The sequence below is a fragment of the Phoca vitulina genome, unplaced genomic scaffold (assembly GCF_004348235.1).
Source record: "Phoca vitulina isolate PV1807 unplaced genomic scaffold, GSC_HSeal_1.0 scaffold4, whole genome shotgun sequence".
Classification (NCBI taxonomy): domain Eukaryota; kingdom Metazoa; phylum Chordata; class Mammalia; order Carnivora; family Phocidae; genus Phoca; species Phoca vitulina.
This window is the reverse complement of record NW_022589707.1, coordinates 16,944,479-16,969,462: the sequence shown is the minus strand read 5'-3', so window position 1 is coordinate 16,969,462 and position 24,984 is coordinate 16,944,479. Positions and strand designations below refer to the sequence as shown.

The 24,984-nt window shown below is 50.5% G+C and overlaps 2 protein-coding genes across 2 annotated transcripts in view; one reads left to right on the top strand and one right to left on the bottom strand.

Annotated features, from left to right (window-relative positions):
- Nucleotides 1-24,984, top strand: part of SND1 (staphylococcal nuclease and tudor domain containing 1) — a 409,526-nt gene that overhangs the window by 333,161 nt on the left and 51,381 nt on the right. The window contains exons 18-21 of the mRNA XM_032401299.1: nt 14,386-14,988; nt 15,989-16,507; nt 18,391-18,409; nt 18,910-18,994. Coding sequence (XP_032257190.1) covers nt 14,386-14,988; nt 15,989-16,507; nt 18,391-18,409; nt 18,910-18,994 — 1,226 coding nt within the window. The remainder of the gene's footprint in view (nt 1-14,385; nt 14,989-15,988; nt 16,508-18,390; nt 18,410-18,909; nt 18,995-24,984) is intronic.
- Nucleotides 11,497-15,384, bottom strand: LRRC4 (leucine rich repeat containing 4). The gene is made up of 2 exons (XM_032401630.1): nt 15,260-15,384; nt 11,497-15,082 (listed from the first exon to the last, which is right to left on the bottom strand). The coding sequence occupies exon 2, from the start codon at nt 14,980-14,982 to the stop codon at nt 13,030-13,032; it is 1,953 nt and encodes a 650-aa protein (XP_032257521.1). The 5' UTR covers nt 14,983-15,082; nt 15,260-15,384; the 3' UTR covers nt 11,497-13,029.

Here is a 24,984-nt window from a genome sequence, read left to right as displayed (position 1 = left end):
TCTGCCTACTTGGCTGGCTGTTCTTGCACTTGAGCGGCTTGTTTGCCTGGACAGGTCCAAGCTGTCTGAGCCATCAGCAGCTGCACCTCCTCCCTCGCACCTTCTGTCTGAGCCAACCTTGATTCACAGTAGTGCAGATGGCCCCAGCCTTATCCAGCGACGTCTGCCACTCCCATCCCTCTCCTGCCCTGCTTTTCCCCAAATGAAGGGGCTGGGCCAGCCGTTGCCTCCAGGTCAACCTGGGGCTAAGATGAAGACCACTCTTAGTTCATGCTCTGGCATATTAACCTAGGAAACATGATAAAAACTTTATCTGAAGCACATTGGACAAGGGTACAGGAGGGTCTGAGTTCATGTTGTATAGAAAATACTTTTCAGCCTGCATCGGAGCTAATCTGTTTTTGCAAATATGCTTAGTTCCACCCACTCTGCTTCCTAAGTATTACTGGGAGCTGAGAGAGAGAGGAGAGAGCAGGTGCCAGAAATCACCTTTCCTTCTCTTCCTACCCTTTCCTCCCTTAAATGCAGACTGGACAACTTCTCAGTGCACCACCGCTCAGTTCCTCAGTCCAGTTCAAGATGCTGAAAGGTGGTGCCCGGTAATACACCATTGTAATCAATTCATTTCCCTTCTCTTTATCCCTCTCCAAGAGAAATGAAGTGACAGGTAACAAATGCGAGAGGGGTCGTGGGTGACCTTGTACATGAGAAAGATCTGCTGCAGTAGCCCTAGGGCCTCACTCTGCCTTTCACCCTGGCACCTCCACTGCTGAGCTGTGGACAAGGCACGGGAATTAGGGTGTCCATCTAGCAGGCTCTCTCTGAGACAGACCCACAGCCATACCCTCTGGCAACAGCCAGCAGCAGGGAGGGAGTGCTGTAGCAGCAGTCTGCTCCACCTGTGTGGTTTGGGGTGGGGCATACAGAGCAAATACACCAGCTCAGTGGGGTCATCTGTAAACCTAAGGGACCCCAGCAGCTTTGGAATGCCTTTGGTTCAGCAGTACTAATACTCACATGATTCATCCTGAGGCTTACTGCGCTGTTACATTATTTCAAGGCTTTTTTTCTCGATGGAGAAAACTGTCCCAGTCCTAGGCTGCTTAAAACGGGAACCTAAGCCCCCAAAGCCAACCCTTTGTATAGGATAGTATCAGGACTGAGATCTATTAGTCCCTGGGGTGTTTTTTTCAGGATAAGGATATTTTTAATCCTTAATAATGACAAAATATCTCTGTTGGCACCCAAGGACCAATAACATACTGACTAAAGAGACAGGGACTACCTGAAGAGTTCCCCGTTTTTATCTCCATAGTTCGAGGCCAGGCATTTGGTGAGTGCTGTCTGTCCCAGTGTGCATGGGGCCACTTGGGTAGAATGGAATTAAGGGACCTTATTCCACTCCAAATGTCATGGCTCCTACAACTTAGGGATGGGGTCTACTCTCTTCTGTCCCACTTGGCAGGTAAGGAAGAAAGATCCTTGGGCATAGCCCAGTACCCAGGAACCTTTTTGTTTCTCTGAAGCCACATGATCGAGATCACTACACTGGTCAATTTCCTGTTCTTCATGACCGGCCCTGCCTTCCTGGGTTCCTTCCTGGGCTTCCTTCTAGAATATGTTGCTCTCTCTTTCTGCTACAATTGTTGCTTAACCTCTTAATTAGGAAACATACTCTTTTGGATCCATTGTTTTTTTCTTTGACCACATTTTAATGACCTGCCTGCTTTTGTTTTTGATCCACAAATTCTAGTCAGTTAAAACTGCTGGGCTGAGAGTGACTCACGGGCACAGTCCAGGTTCTTGAGTTGGGTCCCAAGGACCCGAACTGACAGTATTTGCCTTAACTCTCAGAGCAGCCATCAGATTTGTAACCAAAAACCTGTGGCAGATACACTGCCAACCCCATCTCCAATTATATGAAGGAGAATGGCCCTAGAGCTGCTCAGCATAGGTCAAGAGGACAGAAGAGCTCCAGAGCGGGGGGACGCTGCCTTCCCCATCTGCCAGGCCCCTAAGAGCACATTCAGAGGCTTGGAGATCGGGATCGGGAGGTTCTGCTCCCCATCTTCTGCCCTCTGTCCTCACTGTGGCACTGCCTGCCTGTAAGCCTGCCTCAGCTCCCAGAGCTGCCTGCGCATCACCTGGGCTCTGCTCGGTGCCAGGATGCCCTGGACCTGAGAGGGTGCATGAGAATAGCTACTCAGTGCCCACATATTTCCTGTTGTCTCAGGCTCCAGGTGTTGCACTTGCTAAAGTTTTAGGCATGAGAGATGAGGTGGCTCTGTTCCCTCAGGGGACAAGTGGGGAAAGATTCCCCAGTTCACATTTCCAGGATCTGAATTCCAAATGGACAACCCCATTACCAGGCTCTTAGTGTCTCCTGCTCTCCACACCACACCTGGTTCCACCTCAGGCCATCTCGTACCAGCAGAAGGAAGCCCTAGGTCCAGCGGCAGCAGCACTACTCAGGGGCAAAGTCTTTACCCTTGGAGTATTTTGTAACCTGGAGTAGTGAGGCCTCTGCTTCCAGACCAGAAACAAAACGGAATGACCTTGTGGGGTGGACATGTACAGCACAGCCAGCATTTGTTTGGGTTGTTGATTTCCACATAGTAAATGGTTCTAGTTGCTACTGAACGTCCTTGCCTCCGTGTGATGGTCAGATTCTGTATCCACCATGGCGTTCATGCAGGGACAGGGGAAAGATAGCTTTGCCACTTTCCTCTGGCACCTGAAAATGGCTCTCAGTGCTACACAGGGTTAGCACTCTGGAGAATCACCAGGGAGACCCCTCTGTCTCCTGCCAAGCTCAACAAGCCCTGCCCGTGCACTATGAATCACACCTCCTTCCCCAGTTCAGCACAGGGCGCCGCCTTACGGGAAAGTCCTGGGTGTCAGCAGGAGAGGCATTTGAGGAGAAATGAACTGATGTAGGAAGGGGGAGTGCCGCTCAGTCATCTTTTAAGCAGAAAGGAAAAGGTCATCGGAGCCGTATGGGGCCAGGCTTGGATTATTGTTGACTCTGCCTTGCTGCGGCAGAGGGCCCAGCTCACCGGGGCCAGCGCCGGCCACTGCCAACCCCATCCAGCTGCTGACGGCCCAGGCACAAAGAAATGCGTGCTCTGTGTACACAAACGGGTCTGCACGCCGGCGTGAGCCCGTTTTTAGCCCTTGCCCAGGAAGGGCAGCCCATGACATAGTAATTTAATTAAATTTGCCTCCCTCCATGGCCCACACATTTGAAGAGGTTTGGGGGGAAATGAATCTGGCTGAGGAATATTACCCTGCCACCCTGGCACTGCCCCAGAGCCGAGCCGCAGTGCCATAAAGGGTCTCGCCATCCTGAATCCGGCCCAGGACATCTGTCTGCACCGCAGGCTCTCTGGCCGGGCTGCCTACTGGCACCTCTGGCAAGGCAGCCTCTGGAAGCATTCCGTCTCCATCACAAGGAAGCCACCAGGGGCAAAATAAGGGGGCTCCCCACCCCCTCCTCAGCAGCCTCAGCAAAAACTAGAGCCGCGGTGTTAGCTTTCCCCACTGATTTCCGTGTAGAAGAAGGGAGAGGGCAGAATGGGAGGACCCCACCCTTTCAACTGACACCACAGCCTCAGTAATAGCGATCACCCCAGTTTCCGTGTTTGCCCACATTCCTGTACCTCTGTCCTCGAAAAGATCCATATTTAGGGGCCCGAAATTGATTCCAGTGAACTTATCACCATGTTTCACAGCTCAGATGCTCATCAGTTTTTGTCCATTGTGTCCGAGCTCAAGCCACAGTCCGCACCCCAGAGCCCTCCCCCTGCCTTCCAGCCAGCCAGTGCTTGTCTTGCATGGAGCTCCTCACTCCTCTGGAGGCACCTAAGCTTTCACTTTCTCTTATCAGAGTGCCTGCCCATTTCATCTTCTTACTAACCTCTAGCCTCCCGCTCAGCCTTTCATATCCTAGGTCAGCAGTACCATGCCCGCTGGAGAAGAGCATTGTTTCTCGTTATCTTCACTCCCCACCAAGAGTATATCTTCCTGGCTGGCTAATCTCTCCTGCGTAATGTTAGCAACACCTCCGGGAGAAAGGGAATTTCTCTGGCACAGTCTGTCTCAACACCAGCAGAACACAGGCTGTTGCTTAGGAGTGGGAATCATTAGAGTCAGGCCATTATTGGAAGGGACCAGTCTCTAGGGGGGCTAGCAGAAATTACCACTCCTTAATAGATGAAAACTCATTTGCCGGAAGCCCCTGCCCTCCTCTTTATTTCTCTGCATTCTCCACCTCCCTTCTCTTCCCAGCTTTGAAGTCAAAAAGAGAGGTAACGCTAGCCCATCCAAGATGGCAAATTTCTGCTAAATTAACTTGGTTAAAAGATCCTTGGTTGAAAGCGGCTGTTCTTTTAGAATGTTTCTATTGGGACTTGGCTTGAAACCATCATGAAGGAGATAGATTCTAATTAAATATATGTGATAAAATTATAGCCAGGACCACTCCATCTCCCAAGAGAGGATTTGTTGAGGTGGTTGGGAAGAGGAAACATCTACTAGCTTCCTAGACCATATTTCAGAGAAGGCCCCGGAGTCAACCTGGGCTGTCTGAGCTTTCCCTGCAAGGGTCCCCTTATTTACACAAGACCAGGGAAGGTGAGAAACGTGGAAGCAGGACTCCAGACTCCTCTGCTTCTCCAGTGGTCATCTTGACCTTGAACAGACCTCTAACATGATTTTTGCCTCTGTATGCCTTCCCTGCACAGGGATACATGTTCTTTACCTTATAGCTCTTTGCTGTTGTAGGGGAAGGGGGGGTAGGTGGCATAAGCAACAAATGCGCCTTTTAATTTATTACCTGTTTGGGCTGCCATCAGAATTCACATGCCTTGGAACATTTGTGGTTGAAGAGAAAGGAAGAGTTGCCTGATTTCTCAGCTCTAGCTGTTTGAGTGAAGTCATGAGTGGGCACCGTGTCAGAGCATTAAGCACAGATAAAGCACTGGTGTGAAAGGCCTTTCCTTCCTCCCCCTCCTCTCCCTCCTCTCCCTTCTCTCCCTGGAAGCAACCTGTAAGGGATTGCACCCAGTTGCCAACTCCAGGGGACACTCCTCACTTTGTAGTTCTGTAAATGGCGCCCCCTGGATTTGTCAGTCACCGTGGCCCTGCTGAGGTTCAGCAGCAGTGCTGGGTTGAGAACCCAAAGGCCAGAGATCTGGTCTCTGCATCACCAGCTATGTGACACCTGAGCAAGTTGCGTCTCCCTGGCCTTCATTTTCCTCATAATAAGTTTTCTGAATTAACTTAGAAAGTCCCTTCTCTGTCTCCACATCCCGGAATTTTGAAGCTATAAACCATCATTCTGGCCTCAGCGTTTTGCCATCCCAAGGTTGGCCAGCCTTGATGACACACCCATCATGTGAAGGTGGCCTCAGCTGACATGATACCATTGGTCAGAGCAGATGTGGACTTCAAACGGGAATATGGCAGAGGGGGCTGAAGAAAGGGAAAGCTACCCCGCAGGCACAGCAGGCTGGACCGAGAAGGGCATGGAATAGGCCACTTCCTCATTCTTCTTGTTTTCGTACTTCTATGTGGCTTCAGAACCTTCTTCTGACACCCATGCACACAGTACACCCAGGAGGTGCAATCACTTCCCTCATCAGAGTAACCAAATGAAATGCAAACATGCTTGGAGATATCTCAGTCTTGCCAAGTATCTCCAAGCCCCCCTCCCCATTTCTAATTAAAAAATTGTCTTCTCTTTCGCTGGTTCCTTTAGCAGTCTCTTCCTTGGCCCTCCCTCCTTTCTTACTCCAGACTCTCCCAATTCATCCCCTTAAAGAGATGAATTGGAAGAATATGCTGTCATGTCAGAAGGAAGCCATTGTCAATTCACACAGGCAAAGCTAATAGGATAAAGTATTATCCGACTTCCTTTAAGTCCAGAAATTAAGTCTTCTTGCAATAGTAATAGATTAGAACTTGTAACCACTGCAGCTGGTAGGCTGCAGGAACAGGCTGTTAGTATCCGAGGCCTCCGCTCCATTTCTGGGCCTCTGCTGGGCCTTTTGTGAGGGACGCACTGAGCATTCCTGCAGACACTGCTGCGCTCTGTGGAGAGCTGCCTGTAACTCATTCGCTTCAGCTACAGGGCAGAATCTGAGTGGGAGAAGCTGTCTGAATGGTCTTACTGAACCCGGATGAGTAGGCAGGTGAAGGGAAGAAACCAGGGCCTTGAAGACTCTAGGAAGAAGTAGCTGGAGACCAGGAAACCAAATTTTGCGCAGGGAACAGTTAGTGTGTGAAAGCTCTACTCAGTCATCCTTGCTGACTCATTGAGCAGGTAGAGTGACTTATCTGGTGACTATATCAGCACCAGTGGAGACATAGGGAAACCAGGGGTGAGACCTTAAAGAAACTTTAAGAGACTATAGATGAAGGACTTGCCTTGGAAGAGGAAACTGCATGAGAGCTGTTGGAAGAAAGAGTCATCAATCTTCTAGAATGGAAGGATCTTGCAAAAATGTCCTAGGTCCTATCATGGCAGATGATTGTACTCAGATGGGGATTATGGAGGGAAACACCTGATAGAATTATTGGAGGGTGCTGCTTATTAAGGGAGTTATAAGGAGGTGGATGAGTATTAAAGAAATGCGTGGATTAAGGACTCTTCCTTTGGTATTTAGTAATCAAAACTTCAGTAATTGTTCTAGTATTGTTCCTGGGTGCACAGAATGAATGACCATGAAAGTACCTAAGTACTGCTTTGCTCCATCTAGTCCCCACACCTGGCATTAGGGCAGCCTCTCAGCTCAGGGCTTCCCTGCTGGAGGGTCAAAAATCTTAATGGGATAAGTTAGGGAAGACACCGTCCTCTCAAATGCTAACACTCTCTGACAGAGCTTCTCCCAGGGACATCCCCCACAGGCTTCAGCCTAATCTCTCTGACTCACTGCCAGGGTCCATGTGTACTGAACTCACAGTCATCACCATTTTTATGGGAAAACACAATTTATATAATACCCTCCCACTGGAGTAATACTCTTTTTGTGGATAAACAGTGACTTGCACCACCCTCCGCTGTGAAGAAAAGTGAGGGACCAGATTCAGAGCAGACCCCTGAATGAGCCGGTCAGGGTCAGGATTAGATTACAGTCCTAAGGGCTGGGTTGCTTCCCCCAAGCAGGGGACAGCCTGCAAGATAGAGAACAGGACTGTTGTGGGTAGGTGGTTTGGCCCAAGTACTGACGGCAGAGCTGGCATGTACCGGAGGATAAAACCTGTGATCATCCTAAAATCTAATTCTAGCTACTCATTAGGAAATCAAAATGCATTCTCTTAGGCTTCTCTTGGAAAGTTGATCTCCCTGCTTTTCTTCTCCTCTGTTCCATGCCATGAATTTCACACTTAACAGTCCTCCCCCATCCAGGGTCCAGCCAGCCTCTTGCTTGCTGGGACAGAGGAATCTCCCTGGCTTTCCTCCTTAACTGCATTGCAGACCCTTAGCCTGTGTATCTGCCATATAGCTCCGTTCTGCTCTCACTTGCTCAAATTATGGTGTTTTTGTTTTGTTTTGTTTTTTGTTTTTTTTCCTGCCTGTATTTTCTCCAAGCCCTCTAATTCTGTTTTGAAGCCCCAATAGCTCCTCTCTGTGCTGCCTTCTCCCTCCTGGTGCCTCAGCCCTCCCCTACCCTACCCTTCGTAAGGCATCCTGACAGAGAAACAGGGTGAGGTGGAGAAGACTCTAGGAAGTTTATCCTGTCAGTAAAGGACCAAGGTTTCTGAGATAAATGTATCCTGGCCCAGCCCTCACCTGTGCATCATCACCAGCAGCAGCACCTTTCCTTTCTTCTGGCTTATGCAAAGAGAGGTAATCTACTCCTGGACTAAAACGGTGCCTTGGGCCAGCTAGAGAGCTGGATTAGGAAACAGAGCACAAGGCACTGTTTTCCTGGGGAGAAAAGTACAACCCATCTTTCCCACTGGATCTGGGCTCATATAGATAGTGCTGTCCCCTGTTCCTGACTTCTTGATAAGCATCCTTCCTCTGTGGAATAGCTCCAAGGCATGTTCTCTCTTTGGGCACAGAGGAGGTTCTAGAATAGAGGTGGTGATTGAGGAGGGCTAGTCAGTTGGTCTGTATCCTTATGTTTATCATCAAATAACTACCAGCAATACAGCACTCAGTTACCATTCTGAGTGTGATTTTATTTATATAATTTCAGTTCCCACAACAACCTATGAAGTAGTGAGGTGTAGATACTAAGATGTCCATTTTACATATGAATACGCTGAGTATTTGTCCCAAGTCACACAGGTAGGAAGCGATGGAGCTGAGATTCAACCCAGGAATACCGGATCCAAAGTCTATACTAGTAAGCACCGTGCTGTGTTGCTTTGCAAGTATGTATGTTTCACTGATCTGGTTCCTGAAGCATTTATCCCTGCTCCAAGAAGCAATTTACTTCATTTTAATTTAAAGCAAAGATGAAAACAGCCTTAATCTACAGCCCAAACCATTCTCATCCCCTCAGGGGTAATGGGTGCTTTCTGAATGATAGAGACCAGGAGAGGTGCTTTGGGGCCAAAAGCTGCCTTGCAGTTTAGCTGAGGCAGGACTTAGAAATGGCGTGAACAGTGCCTGCATTAGCCGATGGCATGGAGTGCTGAGTGCCAGCAGAAGAGAGAAAATCAGACATATGTTTGGATATAAATGTTCTATCTCTCTCTCTTTTTCTTTTTCTCTAATTTTAATCCCCTGCTGCTTTGTTGCAGTAAAATGTCAGGGCCTTAATTGTGGGCTCTGGCCCCCTGAGGTAGTACAGTGTGGGCTGTGTAAGGTCCCCTTAGCCCTCTCCTAGCTGCTGTGCATCTCCACAGAAGGAAGCCAGAGCTCTCCACCATTAATGGCATGGACTCTGGACCTCTTCCCCACCAACAACAGGAATTGTTGTGCCAGGGACTCTCTTCTACATTGTTCTACCCAGCACCCAGCAAGTTGCTGGCCTCAATACATGTTAAACAGCCATGATAAAGCTAATGTCTCTAGGCCTTAGAAACTACCCTGTCTACTCTCCCTTCTTTGATAATCAGATGCAGCATAACACCAAAGAGTGACAAAAGGCCTAGAGCAGATTATGGGAGTGGCAGCCACAGACAGCATGGCACTTAAAGAGCTGGGGCTGGGGTAGGTATAGTGGTGGAGGGGAGTCAAGGAGCTCCCCAGTAGTCTCATTGTTGAACCAGATAAGCAGAAACCATACCACTATAGAGAATTTACTCTGATAGGTGCTTTAAGACCTCTGCCACTCCTCTACTCCGCAAAGCTTCCAAGGCAGAGGTTGGGAGAAGGCCAAGCTACCCCCCTTCCCTTTGTGAACACCCTGCGTCATCTACGTCACCCTGTCTCTGGCAGCCATCTGCCATTGCCTCAGGATCAGAAGTTGTGTTATGTGCAGTCCCGAGAATCGAACTCCTTAGCACACGTGGCCCTTTGGCCAGCTGTGGGGCCCCTGTGGTAAGGATTCTGGTCAGACCTTGGAGGGCAGTAGAGCCAGTCCTGAAGGAGATTGAGTACCTCTAAGAAGAGAACACAGCAATATCTGTAGGTAGGTCCCATATTGCATATTGGCCAGGAAAGAAATAGGTTCTTGAAGGCCCAGAAGAGCTTGAGTAAGAAAGGCACATTTGACTTGGGAGTCCAGAGATCTGGGTTTCAGTCCCACCTCTTCCACTCACCAGCAGTGTGACCTTGGAGGTATCTTTCCATTTCTCTGGGGCTGTTTCCTTGACCAGAAAATGTAAAGGGATTAGACTAAATGATCTTTCATGGCCCTTAAAAAATTCTCTAACTCCCTATAATCAGCAGCAGTCTTTCCCTCTAGTGTGTTGCTACAACTACTCCCCTGAAGAGCTACCAACCCATATCCCATTCTTAGGTAACAAACCCTATAGCTTGACCGCCAGGCCTGAGGATGAGTCACCAACCCAGCATGAAAGGCTGCACTATCGGTGCTCATGGGACTCCTCTCCGAAAAGCTGTCCCAGGTGCCTGCTACAAAGGAGGAGATACCCAACGTTACGGCAGTAGAGGTTTGCTGCTCTAAAAGCTGCAACACTGCCCAGGTTGAGGAGTGGACCCCGTGGGGAAGGGAAGTACCCTTGCAGCTCTCAGGACACTTATACCCAGGAACCATATTCAGTCTCCCCCACCTCCTTTCAGCTTCCTTCTGGAAAGTGCTTCTCCCTCAGCCCCCAGGCCGCGTGCGTTTGTTCTTAGGCCTCTTCCCCAGGAATATACTCTTTCCCTGAGCTCTCCGGTTCAGCCACAGACACTTCTTCATTCCAGAGCCACTGTATAATCCCTCACTATCCAAGTAGCTGTCACAAAAGGAGGGGCGTGAGGAAATCGGAAACACATCCTCTGTTTCTGAAGCAGCTACTTTCTCCACAGTTGCCCCTGAGTGTGTCCCCAGGAAGCTGCTCTAAACAGCCTGAGTTGTCTTGTGGCACTGGGCAAGGGAGCATTTCTTGCTTTTTCAGCTGGTCCTGGCCAAGTCCCACCCTTTACTCTGCTGCATTTTTCTCATTGTATTGGCCGTAGGGTGGTAAAGGAGAGGCAGAGGGAAACGTATATGCGGAGCCCGGAAATGTGAGTGGCAGTTTCTAAATGTGCACCATGCATGCATGCTGCCGCAAACACTGATACCCAGAAATGACACATATATACACCCAGGGGATTAAGAATTGGCCCCTTCTTAGCCAACTGCTGCAAAGTGCTGCCTGCCTCTCTCCCCGTTCAGTGCCAGAGAGATCACACCCACTCAGTCCCGATTCCCTGCATTAGTATAAAGCGCTGAAGAGACGCAGGGTCCCGGTTCATGCAGCTTCCCTGGACGTCATCACTCAGGAAGCATCAGGAGACAGATACCCACCACCACCAAGACATGTTTGGCTATTTGGCACCCAGAGAACAGAAGGAACACTGCCTGTGGGAAATTTAAGCCAAACAACATTACTGCAGACCTCTTAAACCCAGGTCCCCCAGGGTCCCTGGGTAGAGCCGGGGCTGCCTGACCAGCAGCTTTGCTGAGGTGGCATTTAACTTCTGGCCTGGTCCCAGGAGCTAAGGCTGACCCATTTCCCCTGCTTTTCCAGGGCATCAGGAATTTGGTTCTACCCCCAACAAAGCCAGGGACTAACACACTTAGCTTGTGGAAGGTGCACTAGAATCGGGGTGCTTTTATTTAAGCTAAGGAAAGATTGTTGACAGCTTTAGCATTTTTAACATTGTCTTCCCCTCCCACCTTACCTCTCCCCTCCCCTTCCCTTTTTGTCTTTAAATAGAAATGACTTGGTTGATGCTGGTAAGAACCTATAGGATCTTATTCAATTTAACCCTTTGGGGACATTGAATTAAAAATTGAACAATATTTATTAAAATACAAAAATACACTTTTCTCACATTACAATCAGTGTTCTTTTGTTGGCATTCCCCCCCACCCACCCATCCCACCCCTTTCAAATCTGAACCCTTTATTTCTTTTTAAAGCTAAAATAATAAATGAAAGAAGTTACAGCATTAAATGGACCAGAATAACAGAGATCTCTGCCTTCACCCCCCACGCCCACCCCTTCTCCTCCATCTCCTGAGGTAGGCCTGGGAGAGGGAAGCCTTCCCCCCATTGTGCTACATTCAACAGGACTCCTTGCAGAACTCACTTCTTGTGTGCATGTGTATCACTTTTGTTTTAACTGGATTTCACGTCTTTTTTGTGAACCATCCTGTTCAGTCAAGGCTTCATTATACTTTAAATGAGCCCGTGCCCTTTTTCTCTCTCCACTCATGTTCTGCCCCCACCCCATCACCACAACCAGTTGACATCAGCTGTAATAATCCCTAATGAATCAGCATTTAGAATAGTCACCAAATCACAAGCATGAGAAAAGCTTCCACTCCCCCAAGCTCCCCAATCCCAGCCTCTCCTCCTTCTCCACCTTAAAACAAACAAAACCTTTATAAAAAAAATCATAAAATGCCATCATTGTCTACAATCATTTGTCAGATACCAGGAACAACAGGTGGACATGGCACAATGCTAATTTATGGCCTCCTGTGAATACATTCTCTCTGCTTCTGCTCTCCCTTCCCACCCCCCTCTGTTGCCGCACCCCCTTCAGGGGCCTCCTCCCTCAAGGGAAACCCTGAATAGACACATGTCCTGCAAAGAGTGAGTTAAACCCATCTGCAGGAATCTGGTGCAGTGTGAAAGCATTGGACTGAGAGCTACACAGCTCCCTTCCTTCTCCGCTCCTTCCTGAGGTGCACTGTCAGGCGGGGCACACGAGCGTCCCAGTGCACCAACCAAGGAGACTTGTGCACATGGACAGATGGAAAGACTGAGCCCCTTTAGGGAGTCATTTGAATTTTGGTGGTTTTCCTGTTTAAAAAACAGTTACAGATCTATCTTCCCCTTGGCCTCTGAAGAAAAAAATTATTGCCTCTCAACATTTTGGCACAGTACAAATCCTTGGTGCTTTTTTTTGTATTTTTAAAAATAAGATAAATTTGCAAAGACAGCTCTCAGCTTAAGAAAGGTGTCTATAGAAATGGGTAATCCTGTATGCTATGAAGCATCTTCTAAAAAATGACAGTCGACCCCCCACCCCCACCCCTCAGCAGCCCGCACCCCGCATCTTTAGGGGTGTTTGTTGTTGTTTTAGTTTATCTTAGCAGTTTCAACCTTAGATCAGAAATCCCTTCTGGCATCATAACAAGTTGACTTGTGGCTTCTGCCCCACAGCCTTCCCAAGAACCCCACTCCCCCTTTAAATAGAACTTACAAGTTAGAAAATAGTTTTGTTTTGATTTTTTGTTTTTAAATTTTAATATAATCTGTTTCTTTTACCAGCCCATAGATTTAATATATAAGCATATACAAGAAAAAGTCTCTCCCCACTCTGTACAAAAGTTGCTGTCGTGTGTGTGCGTGTGCATGTGTGTGTGTGTGCATTCTATTGCATTTTATAAGTTTTTGGGGGGAGGGGGAGTCATATTTGAGTTTCCTGTACCTTGTCCTTGGTATGGGTCTGAATTATATAAGGTTCAGAGATTGTGGTGACTGTGGGGTGCAGAGAGTTCCCCAGGCTGTTTTCTGTCCAGTGGGCCCCATGTGCTGGTTTGTAGGTGTTGTAGTTAATATGGTCATGAATTGTGGGCAGCACTACTGCCCCCTCACCTGATACACCGGATGGAGCTGCTGTTGCTGCTGCAGACGCCGCCGCTGGGATGTCTTCATCCACCTGGATAATCTCAACTGTCCGGGCGGCTGTGACTGTACTCCTCTGCTGGTGCCGCTTACGAAGTTTATAGAACACAATCAACATGGCGGCAGCTAGCAGAGTCACTGCCACGAAGCAGCCAATGATGATCTTGGTGGTCTTCATGACTTCATCCAGGCTGGTCTGCATCTTATCATTGGTGTCTGTCGCGGGTACCTGCTTGGGCACACGGGTGGTCTGAATGAGCACCGTGGTAGAGGTGGTATATGCCGGCTGATAACCCGTGGACGTAGTAGGAACAGGCTTGTACTTGCGCGTTGTATCCTCAGGTGAGATCTCGGTGGTCTCCACTGTGACAGTGGTGAAGAAGCTGTAGTTGGAGGTGTTGAGCTCGGCCGTGCTCACGTTGAGGTAGGCCGAGGCGTTGGAGTTACCTGCCACATTGGTCACCATGCATGTGTATACCCCGGTGTCTGAGAGCAGCACATGGGAAAAGTTCAAGGTGCCGTCGTTGAGGACGGAGATCCTTGGGTGGCGGGAGGCGTGGCTGAGCACTGTCCCATTGGGCAGCAGCCACTTCACAGAGGACATAGGGGGAGTCCGACACTTAAGTTCTGCCATCCGGCCCTCAGAGATATTGAGGTCCCGAGGTGCATCCATGATGAAGGGGGCAGAGCACTGGAAGGAGGCCTGGTCCACCTCCACCAGGTAGCGGCCGCGCATGTGCAAGGGAGCATGACAGCGGCCACAGCAGGTAGAATTGGTGGGTATGTACTCCCGAAGCCACCAGGCTAGCCACAGAATGTCACAATCGCAGTTCCAAGGATTGTGGTGTAGGTGCAACTCCACCAGGTACCTCAGTGGGGTGAAGAGGTCATGGGGCAAAGAAGAGAGGTTATTGTGGGCCAAGTTGAGTTCCACAAGCGAGGCCAGCCCGTCAAAAGCATTTCGCTCAATCAGGCTGACCTGTGAGTTCATGACCCATAGCTTCTTAAGGGAGCTTAGGCCATGGAAGGAGCCAGGCCTGATCTCAGGGAAGTGGTTCCCTGACATCTCCAGCTCCTCCAGCCCCACCAGGGGGGTGAGATTGGGCATATCTTTAATGTTGCACATGCCCAAGTTCAGGTACTTGAGGTTGAACAGTCCCTCAAAAGCGCCCTCAGAGATATACTCCAGCTTCTTGAGCTCCCCCAAGTCCAGGCGCATGAGGGAGGGCACCCGGTTGAAGGCATAAGAGGGGATGCTTTCTATGGGGTTGTTGCGAAGCCAGAGCTCCCGCAGCTTGGACAGGTACTCAAAGGCCCCGCTGGGGATGACTGTCAGCCAGTTGTCGAACAGCTCCAGGGTGTTGAGGCTGGCCAGGCCGTTGAAGGCCCCCACCTCGATCTGCCGGATGGAGTTCCTGCCCAGCTGCAGGACCTCCAGGTGGTGGAGGTGGCGGAAGGTGTCAGCCTGGATCATCTGGATATTGTTTTCCATGAGGTTGAGGTACCGGGTGTTGGAGGGGATACCCTGAGGGACCTCGGAGAGGCCCCGGCGGGTGCACACCACCTTGCTGAACTGGTTACTGCACGAGCAGACGGATGGGCAGTTCTGGGGCCCGGCGGAGGCGGCAGCGGCGATGGCTGCACACAGAATCCACACTTGCGCCGTGAGGTAGACGACGGGGAGCAGGACGGCATTCCAGGTGTGGTGCACAGTTACCTGCCACAAGAGCTTCATGGTGTGGCACGTTCATAATTCACCATCGCCTGGGATTTTGGCTCGGAAAGGAGAACCAGCCCTACCCCGGCTTAAATGAGCTAGGAGCTCCTCTTTCCATCTGGAGAAGGAGGTGGGGAGGGGGCGATTAGAGACGGAGCAGACCGGCGGGGGGGGGGGGATGCCCAACTAGAGCGTGGCCCCTGTCTCCAGCCCCCCTCAAGGCAAGCCCTCGGAAAGCCGAGACTTTCTCTCCCCCGTGGCAACCATCCCCACCCAGTGAGTCGCTGTCACCTACCTCGGAAGGGAGGATTGGCGTGGTGTCCTTAAGCGTTCTCCACAGGAGCCGGCCACGTCGTTGCCATTCTTACTTCTTAGTTTTAATTAACAAAAGGGGGAAGTCGAGGGGGTGGGGAGGGCAGAGGGGAGGGGTGGGGAGGGGAGGGGTGGGGGAGACAAAATGGCTTCTAGTAAATCCGGAGCAGGCTACGGCGAAGCGGCGGAGTTGAGGCGCGCCGGGGAGAGCCAAGGCCCGGCGGGCTATGCAGGTGCATGCCCCCCCCTCAGCCGGAGGAGCGGCGCCACCAGCGCTTCCCTGCTTTGTCCTTGGACCCTGGCACCGGCTCGCACCAGCCACGGGGGAAGCCGCTTCATCGCCGGAGTGTGCCTCCGGCGCCCCCAGCCCGCTCCCGCGGCTGCCACCCGGCGGGGGTGAGGGGGCGCCCCGAAGCCTCCCAGGCCGCGCTCGCTCGCTCGCTGCTGCTGCTGCTGCGCTGCCCCCTCTCCTTGTGTCAGCGGCTCCCGGCCGGAGGCAGCTGATGCAGTCGTTCGCTCGCGGGGCTGCGAGAGTTAAGAGGAGGTGTTCGAGGCTCCTTCGCCCTCCCCAGACACACACCCCCTTCTTTCCTCGCCTCTTCTCTGAAGGGTTAAAAAGACCAGAACTGGGCTTAGTTTCCCAGTCCGCCGTCTGCCGGCGCGAGGAGCAGCAGTTCGTCTAGCCCCCTGAGGGTCAGCGGCGTGGAGACAGCGCCGGGACCAGGTCCGCCGGCCGGAGAAGCGCGCGGCGGCCGGGTGGCACCCGCACCGCAGGCCCCTTCAGGGAGTCCGGGGGCGGGCGCGGGTCCGGCGGCGGCGGCGGCGGCGGCGGCGGCGACCGCAGCCCCCGCTGGCGCGCAACCGCCCGCCGCCGCCCGCCGCAGCCGGGCCCCCGGCGCGCCGCCGGCTCTGGCTTTGTGCGGAGGCAGCGAGTTCCGGGCTTTGGCTCGCGGCGCCTTCAGTGGCTGCGCCGCCCGCGGACTGCTGCAGCGGCCCGAGCGCTGGCGGCGGCGGCGGCGGTGGCGTGAGCAGCGGGGGTCGCGGCTGCGGGGAACGCTCCGGAGCCCGAGAACATGGTCCGCGCTTGCTAGCAGCGGCGGCGGCGGCGGCAGCAGCGGGGCCCCTGCGCTCGGCGCCCACCGTCTCCTCCTCGCGCCGGGCTCGCGGTGTTGCAGGCAGCAGCCACGCAGACTGCTCTCTCATCCTTTTGTCCTTCAGTCAGAACGTGAATGTACTGCTGACGCATACTGTTCTGGGGAGAAGATTAGCGTGATGCAGTGCTCTTATGTATTAACACCGCTCCCCCTCCGCTGCCTGCCCTCGAGGGGTTAACGCCGGCGCCTTCCAGCGCCGCGCCGCGCAGCCCCGAGCTCCGCGCCTCCGTCCGACTCCCTCCCTTCCTCCCTTCCTTCCTCCCTTCCTTCCTTCCTCCTTCCTCTCTCTCCCCCACCCCCCACCCCCCTCCCCGGCGCTTCCTCCCCGCCCCCTCTCGACGAGGGGAGCGGAGCGGGCGAGCGAGCAGGAGTGAGCGTCAAGTGAGGGGCCGCGCGCAAGTCGCAGGCGTTCGCAGCTATTTTGGTCCAGCCGAGGGAGCCGCCGGGTGGCCGCTGATAGGCTGGAGCGGCGGGGCTGCTGCGGGAGCGACCGCGGCCGGGGCCCCGCCCCGCCCCCGGGCCCCCTCCGGCTCCAGACGCGGTGGGCTCCGGGGCCGCGAAGCGGGTGGCGCGGCGGGGCTGCTGCAGTTGGCCGGCCTCCCGCCCGGCCCGCGTCATCCTCACCCCCACCGACTGCTGACGGGGCGCCTGGCCGCACGGCCCGGGCAGCATACGCGGAGTTCGGAGCTGCACGGTGGGGACGCGGGGGCGGCTGGGGCTGCTTAGAGCCAGAAGACCGAGAGCCTGGGCTCCGCGGCCCGCCCCGTGCTGCTGCACAGATGCCTCTTCGTCCTGCCCCCTCCCTTGCAAATTTCCTCATCCCTCCTCGGCTTTAACTTTTAAATGATTGTTCTCTTAATGAGGGCTGCGGGGAGGGCAAGCGGTGGAAGGAAAGACCAAGTGTGAGGAGCCCAGGCAATGACGACCTGGGACAGCACAGCAGCCGGCAGGAAGGATTGAGGTGAACTCCCAGAAACCACGGGAGAACCCGTTCACTCACGGAGCCTCCGCCACCACTTCTCACTCTTTTTGCAGTCCTGTGTCGCCCTTTCCCCTCCCCAAGCCCGGCAAATGGGGTGGGGTGGGTCTTAAAGCCTTCTGCCCCAGGGCTTCACTGGCTCCTCTTTGTTGCTGGATCTCCCTGAGAACTTCATAGCAACCTGCTTCCACTTTCTGGGGAAGAGACACCCTGGGGCATTTGACAGACCCCTGTAGGAGAACCGGACTAGGTCAGCCTTTTCCCACCCCCGAAAAAGACTGCCCTTTTCTCTGCCTAGTGGGGGTGGAGCCATCTGTGGCTAAGCCCTGGGAAAGCCCTAGAATATGGCACTGGTTTAGTATTTGCTTCTTTTCAGGTTACAGCCTCCATACTCTCCTCCCTTGTGCCCCACACCTCCACCTTGGCAAGCTTGCTTGTTAAATAAACCCCCATCACCTGCATGTGGGCTAATGCCAAAGAATGAGGAGGTCGTGGATTTTTCAGCTCTGCATTCTACAACACCCGTATCTCGGGATTGTCTGCTGCCCAGTAACCTGGGCAGGGAATATGCCCTTAAATATGCCAGGGAATTCTTGAATGCCCGGAAACAGTTCCACTGTAGGCAAGCTAGATTCTCCATTGATTACCAAGACCTTTTGATCATGCATTTGCAGTCAAATAGTAACAACTTTAATAGTTAATATGTTGCCTAAAATTACATAGTAAGTGGCAGAGGGAAGATTTGAACCCTGGCATGTAGCGGATGTGTAGAAACTTGGGCATGGAAGTAATTCTCCAGTTTTCTCCCATTCGATGAGAATTCAGGTTTCACTCATCCACCTCAAAAGTCATTTACTAGGATGTTTATCTACTACTGCTCTCCACTATATGGAGAGAGAGAGAGAGAGAGATCTGTCTGTATCCTTGTTTAATCTTTGTTTATCCAGTGAAGTAATTGCCACAGTTGCCTCCATTTTACAGGTGGAGGTCCTCAGCTCAGGTAGGCAAATAACACACTCAAGGTCATACATCCACAAAACAACAGAGCCAGCATTTCAATCCAGTCTTCTCACCTTGAGCCCAATATTTTCATCACTAACAAAAGTGTCCATTGTGTCCACGTTTCAGAAAGTAAATGACAGAAGCAAGGGCGGGGGGAGCTGTATTAAAAAGTTCAGTGAAGGGTATGTGAGAAATAAACAGAACAGAGGGTGGGAGAGGAAGGGCTGAGAAAATACATCCTTCAACTTGTTTTACTCCCAATGACTAATCAAAAGAATGAATGAGAGAAGTGGAGGTGAGTCAAACCCTGATACTAGGCTTCCTCTGGGCTCTTTAGTGGCTCCTTTTGCTTTCTTGGCTAAAGCCCCATCTGCACATCATCAGCTTCAAGCAGGACCCTACCATCTTACAGACCCAGGGAATGTAATCCTATCCTGACAGGGATCGGTAGAGAAGAATCAGAGGCTTACTGGTGAATGGTTCCTCTCCTTGCCACAGCTGGCGTCGAGCTGGTAGAATGCCCGAGGACACCCCGGCCAGGGTCTGATGGCACTCTGGAGCATGGCTGCCCTTACCTCCTCAGGTAAAAGAGGGGCTCTGCCCATTTCCATTTCCTGCCAGGGCAGGCAAACTCAGACCCCATCTGTTCACTCCAGGCACTGCAGATGAAAGGTTATGCCCCCATACTGTGTAGGTGGATGGAAGGGTGGGCTGCCTTGGATCAAACCAGTACTTAGTAATGAGGTTGTCTCCCAGTAAATATTTGTGAGTGATTGATGACCATGAATATGCCCAAGCTTGGTGCAGCCCATGGAGTTCTGGATGAGGTTGCTTTGCGCTCTGTAGGCCAGCTGAGCTGAGAGAGCACCAGAGAAGCTATAGGCTAGACTGAGGAGGCCGTAGAGCCGCGGCGGCACACAGCCTGTCTGAACTGAAAGTGCCACCAACACCTCTAATCCTGTAACCTGAGGATCATCTAGCCATCAGCCGTTTGGCTTCACAGCCCCCAGTTCTGACAGCTTCCTTGATTTGGAGTGGTGCGAAGAGAAGAGGAAGGCTTAAACTTTACGAGGAAGAGAAGGACGAAACGCTGGGTTGAGAATGTTGTCGCTTGTGGTTTCACACAGAGAGACTGCTGTGATGAAGCCAGGAGAACTGAAGAAGCCAGCCGGTGATTAGTCAAGGCTTTTGTCAGCAACTTGGTACCTGCCTTAAAGTTGGGATACCTGAGTTCTACTCTCCTTTCTGCCACTGGCTAGACACTGTTACAGATCTTAAAACAGCTCCAAACATTGGTTTCTTCATCTGAAGGAAATAGACTAGAATATTCCCACCAGCTCTCATAGTCCCTGATTCCCACCTCTTCTCAGATACATAGCTCTGTGAACAAGGTTGATCCATTGGGATGGTAGCCAAGACTTGGAAATGAGCCACACAGTTGAAGAGAGTGCTTCCTTTAATCTAGAGATCCACAGTGCCAGAGCAGAGTAGATCACACTTTGTTTTCCCAGCTACTAAAAAGGCTGATAGATCACAGAATGTTAAAGTTAAAGGTATCTTGGAGATCATCTGGACTCAACCTCTCATTAATGTCATTAATGAAGTTCAGAGAAGCATACTGACTTGCCTAAAGCCACGTTATTGACTAACATCAGAGTCTGTCATTTCTGAGCTCCGTCCCTCAGTCAGGATGACAGTGTATTGGCATTTAAGCCTGGGGCTTGAAGATATTTCCAAATGCTTATCTTCTGTGGTCTTACATGCTGGTGCTATCATTATACTTTGTTGGACTGGGATCAAGATGGGTCTTCGATAGAACCAGTCTGTCATTCTGAGTGACTTTGGAATCCTAATAAGAAGTGAAAGAAATGGTCACCCAGGGAACTGACTCTAAGGAGACCCAGGACTGCCTCACTCAGCCAGGATAATTGGGCTCATGGTAAAGCCCAGAGCTAGATTACTCCCCACCCTGACATGCGTCCCTGAGCCATTATCCCGAGCAGCCACTAGATGTCCATAATGCCTCATAGGGTTTGCCAGGAGTGAGCAATCTTTGGCAGGGTACTATCTTGGCCTCCAATAGGCTTTTGGGTCCCTTACGATAGGTCCATCAGTAGAAGATTACATATGCTCTGAACCTCTAGTTCCTGTTTTCAGTACTGTTGGGCTGCCAGACCCTACTCAGGCACCTTTTCCATTTTTATACTTTTTATTCTTCCATTTGAGCAAAGAAAAGAACAAGAGCAAAGGAAGAAAAGGGTTTTTGGAAAACAGGAAGAAAAGAAAAGAAAGAAATTGTATGGAAATTATCCTCCACAAATGAAGGAAAGACATCAGGTGATTGGTGAATTAGCAACAACAGAAGAGTATAAGAAACCGTCTATATGGAAATAGTCACCTCTTACCCAAGGCAATGAACACATCGTGTGTGCTTGAGTCCTCCTGTGTTTGCATCTCTCACTCTCACCCATGTATGCAAATGCCCCTGCAGGGTGAACACGTCATGAAGTCTTTAATGGGTAAAGTCGCCATTGCAAAATGATAATAAGGTTCTTTTTCTTGGCTGTGATCCTTCAGTGACGCCGTGGCTGGGCCCTTACTGCACATGGTCATAAAGGAAATAGATTTGAGTCCTTGAGCCCAGTGAGTCAGGGTGACACCACTGTTCGAGAAGTACCCACTCTTCCCCGTGCCCTCAGCATCCACTCTTCTTTTCCCCCCAAGAACTCTGTTCTTCAAGGAAGTCAGAAGGAAGTGGACAAAAAGCACTTTCTCTGCAGGTCCCATCCAGAGCAATCTGCAAAAACCTCAGCAAAGAAGAGACAAGATGCTTAATAAGAATGGCAGAAAGAACTCTAGAATGGCAGGGCCTTTCCCTGTCCTGAGGCTAGTTTCCTGGGGCTTACGGTTTCTTTGTGGGCCGCCAGGCCTGAGTGAAGGGAGAAACCTCCCAGCGCCCCCCATGGCCGCCTCTTTTGGAATAGTCAGTTTGGTGCCCGTTTTAGCCACAACCTCCTGAGTGTTCAAACACACCAGAGGTCCAGCCAGAAGCCTTAGAAATGTTCACCTCTGCGGGTGCACTGGCCCACTACGGGCTCTTGTGTTCTAGCCTTCTCTTGAATTCCCTTTGTACAGCAGTAACAGTAATGATGTGAACAGCAGTTCTTACTTGGGAGTTCTTACACATGTAATCCTCACAGTTTCATGCAGTGGGTACCATTAGACTCCCCATTCTGCAGATGAATTTAAGCAGCTTTCTCAGGGTTACAGAACTAGTAAGTGACTGTAGTAGTTTCTTGAGGCTGTCATAACAAATTACCACATGTTTGGTGGCTTAAAACATCAGAAATGTATTCTCTCACAGTCCTGGAGGCTAAAATTGCAAAATCTGGCAAGGCCCTGCTCCCTCCAAGGGCCCTAGGGGAGAATCTGTTCCTTGCCTCTTCCAGCTTCTGGTGACTGTCGCATTCCTTGACTTGTGGCTGCATCACTTCAATCTCTGCCTGTGTGGTCCTGTTGACTCTTCTCTCTGTCTGCTTTGTGACTTACAAGGACACTTATCATTAGATTTAGAGCCGACCTGGGTAATCCAGGATGATCTCATCACAGGATCCTTAATTATATCCGCAAAGACCCTTTTTCCAAATAGGGTAATAGTCACAGATCTGGGGATTACGATGTGGACATATCTTTCTGGGGGCTCATCCAGCTTACTACGGTGACAGAGCCAGGTTTCAATCTCAAATCTGTCTAGTGCCTACATTCCAAACCACTGTGAGGTGCCACTTAAGAGGCAGAGGAAGGGAAGGGTACATCTGACAGCCACAGTGTGGCTCCCCCACATACCTGTGCTTGAGGAGTAGAGGAGTGCCCCGTGAGCTGGACAGCCCCCGGGAAGGGAGGGAGTCCCTCAGTCAGCTCAACAGCTGGACAGAGCACCTGAGCCAAGTGGAGGGGGCAGGCTGGCTAGACAAACTTAAGGAGTCTGTGTCCTGTTTTCTTTATGCTTCTCGTGATTCCTTGTTTTGGTAATTTGCTCACTCTTTACCTGGCCTCTAGATTTTATCCCAAAGTTCTTAGAACATTTAAGCATTTACCAGTCATACTAGAAGTACGTTTTGACATTCCTACAAAATCTGGCTCAAGTATAACTGTCTCACATAAATGTTGAGCTGCCTGCTCATTGAAGATTAAGAGAAGCCTTAAGATCAGAGTCCAGCGGATACAGATGTGGGACTGGGAATGGCTTTTCAAGTATCACCACCATAAATGTGATCCTTAGGCAGGGGTCCATGCCTGCAGTGAACCTTTTCACAGATTTGCTGAGCGCGTATAAATGTGTTCATATTTTGGTTGGGAGAAGCCCAAACAAGTTTTTCCCCCAACTGACTCCTACAAGATAGTTTGGAGCTTGAGGGGAAGAGGCAGATGTATGTGTGCTTGCTTACGCATGTGCTACTGGGCATTACAGTGGTGGTTATGAGAGTATTCTGGAGTTAGAGGCCTGGGTTCAAATCCTGGTTCTGCTTCTTGCATACTGCATATGGCTCAGATTCTTCATGTATGACGTGGGGTTAATAACTGTAATTACTTTGTGGTATTATTGGACCAGAAGGAAGTCAGGGAAAACAGTCCATCTTAGCAGATTGTGACCACAGCAGCTATTATTTCCTCATATGGAAATTAGCGTAGAAACGAAGTAATTTATCCAAGATCAATTCTTGAGATAACCCTTTTTTTTCCTCTCTGCCCCACCCCCAGACTTTCCTGTTCTTGGTAGCATACCTAATTTAGACCTTTTGATTCTACATTAACAATAAGAAGGTGGTTTCTGTTGTTCTTACCAGTTAATTTTTTTTAAGATAATTTTTTGACTTACAGGTCAAAAAGAGTGCTGATATACCCTCCACCCAGCTTCCCCTAATATAAACATCTTAGATGACCACAGAACATCTCTTCAAAACTGAGAAATCTACCTATTAAAGGCACCGCTTTTTACTCTTGCCCTCTACAGTGTATTCTCCACAGCTGCCAAAGTGATCTTTGTGACATTCTGTCAGATTGGTAATGATGTGCTTAAAATGCTCCTGTGTCTTCCCTTCATAATTGAAATGATAACCAAACTGCTTACCATGGACCATAGGCCCTAAGCCATCAGTGCCTTGCCTGCGCCTCCACCCTCATATTTTTATCATCTTCCTCCTTTCCTACCTTCAGCTATACCGCTCTTCTTTCTTCTCTTGAAATACTCTAAGCCTGTTCTCCCCATTGGGGCCTTTGCTCTGTCCTCTACTTGGAATGTTCTTCCCCTACTTTTCAGGTCGTTGGCTCCTTGCAGAGCAGGTCTCTTCAGAGAGACTTTCCATGACTACCTTGTCTAAAATAGTCCCACCACTCACAGTCATGTTACATGGTGGGTTTTATTTTCTTGTTTGATTTACCATTATCTGAAATGATCTTGTTTATGTGTTTGTTCGCTTATTTATTACACATCCCCATGAAAGCAGAGGCCCTTCCCATCTTGTGTCCAATACCTTGATCATAGTAGTGAATTATTTCAGAGGAAAGAGAAATATTCTCTGGCCTATATGAATAAGAGTTCAGGCCTCCCTAGTTGTATATCAATAGCCCAAGCCCTGCTCTATAAATCTTTGAAAAGACAGGTGAAGAATCACCAGGGTTTGGTTTGGTTTTGTTTTATGTTGGGAAAATTAAGGAGGATCCTAGTGACCTTAAGGTTTCTCCAGTCCTCGATTTCTAGAATTCCTAGCCCCTTGCTGACAGATTCATGAGTGAGAGTTGCGTGGAGTTACAGAGGCTCACGGGTTCTTGGCCATTGTGCTGTGTGAGGCCTGAGCAGAAGAGTGAGGATAGGTGCACAGATACACTTAACTCTGCTCAGGTATGCATGTGCCTATCATTTTCAAATTTGCTAAAGTGCATTTTCTCCAAAGGGAGTGGGGGCTGTTGAGCCTGAAATAGGGAACACCAGGACGGTAAGATCAAATGCTTTGAAAGTGGCTGTGCCAACGCTTTTTGCTAATTAAAGAATGTTAGGACAATCACCGCTAGCAGCAGTAAAGGGCGCCCCATTACCTCTCTTTATGGAGAGCTGGGTAAATTTAAAGGCAGCTATAAATATCCCACTGAGTGCCTGTGCTATAGCACAGTCGGTGGGCATCCAGCTGGGCAATGAGAGGAGCCCAGAGCTTCTGTCCAGGGTCCTCATCTCTATTAGCTGTCAGTCCTCAAATTCTGCATGACTAAAGAACAAACAGTTCCATCAACAGACTCTTAATTTAAAACACTCAGGCGGAGAGTAAGCAAAACAGCTGTGTGGTGAGTCTGACTAGGAGCCCAGGCCACCTGGATCCCTCTCCAGCTTTGTCATTGATTTCCTTCCCTTTTGCCTTGAAGGGAACATGTGTCTTCATGATGTGACTCCATTTTCCCCAACTATGGGTGTGTCACAGAATTTTTTTTTTATGGTCCCATGGCTTTGAGCTAGTCTCCTAGGAATATTCTAGGGCCCCTTATGGAGCAGCTCACTGCTCCAGGGGAAAACTTAGTTTA

Bases quoted from the DNA above. Each gene is read 5' to 3' on its own strand.
- LRRC4 (XM_032401630.1), bottom strand. From the start codon at position 14,982: ATGAAGCTCTTGTGGCAGGTAACTGTGCACCACACCTGGAATGCCGTC.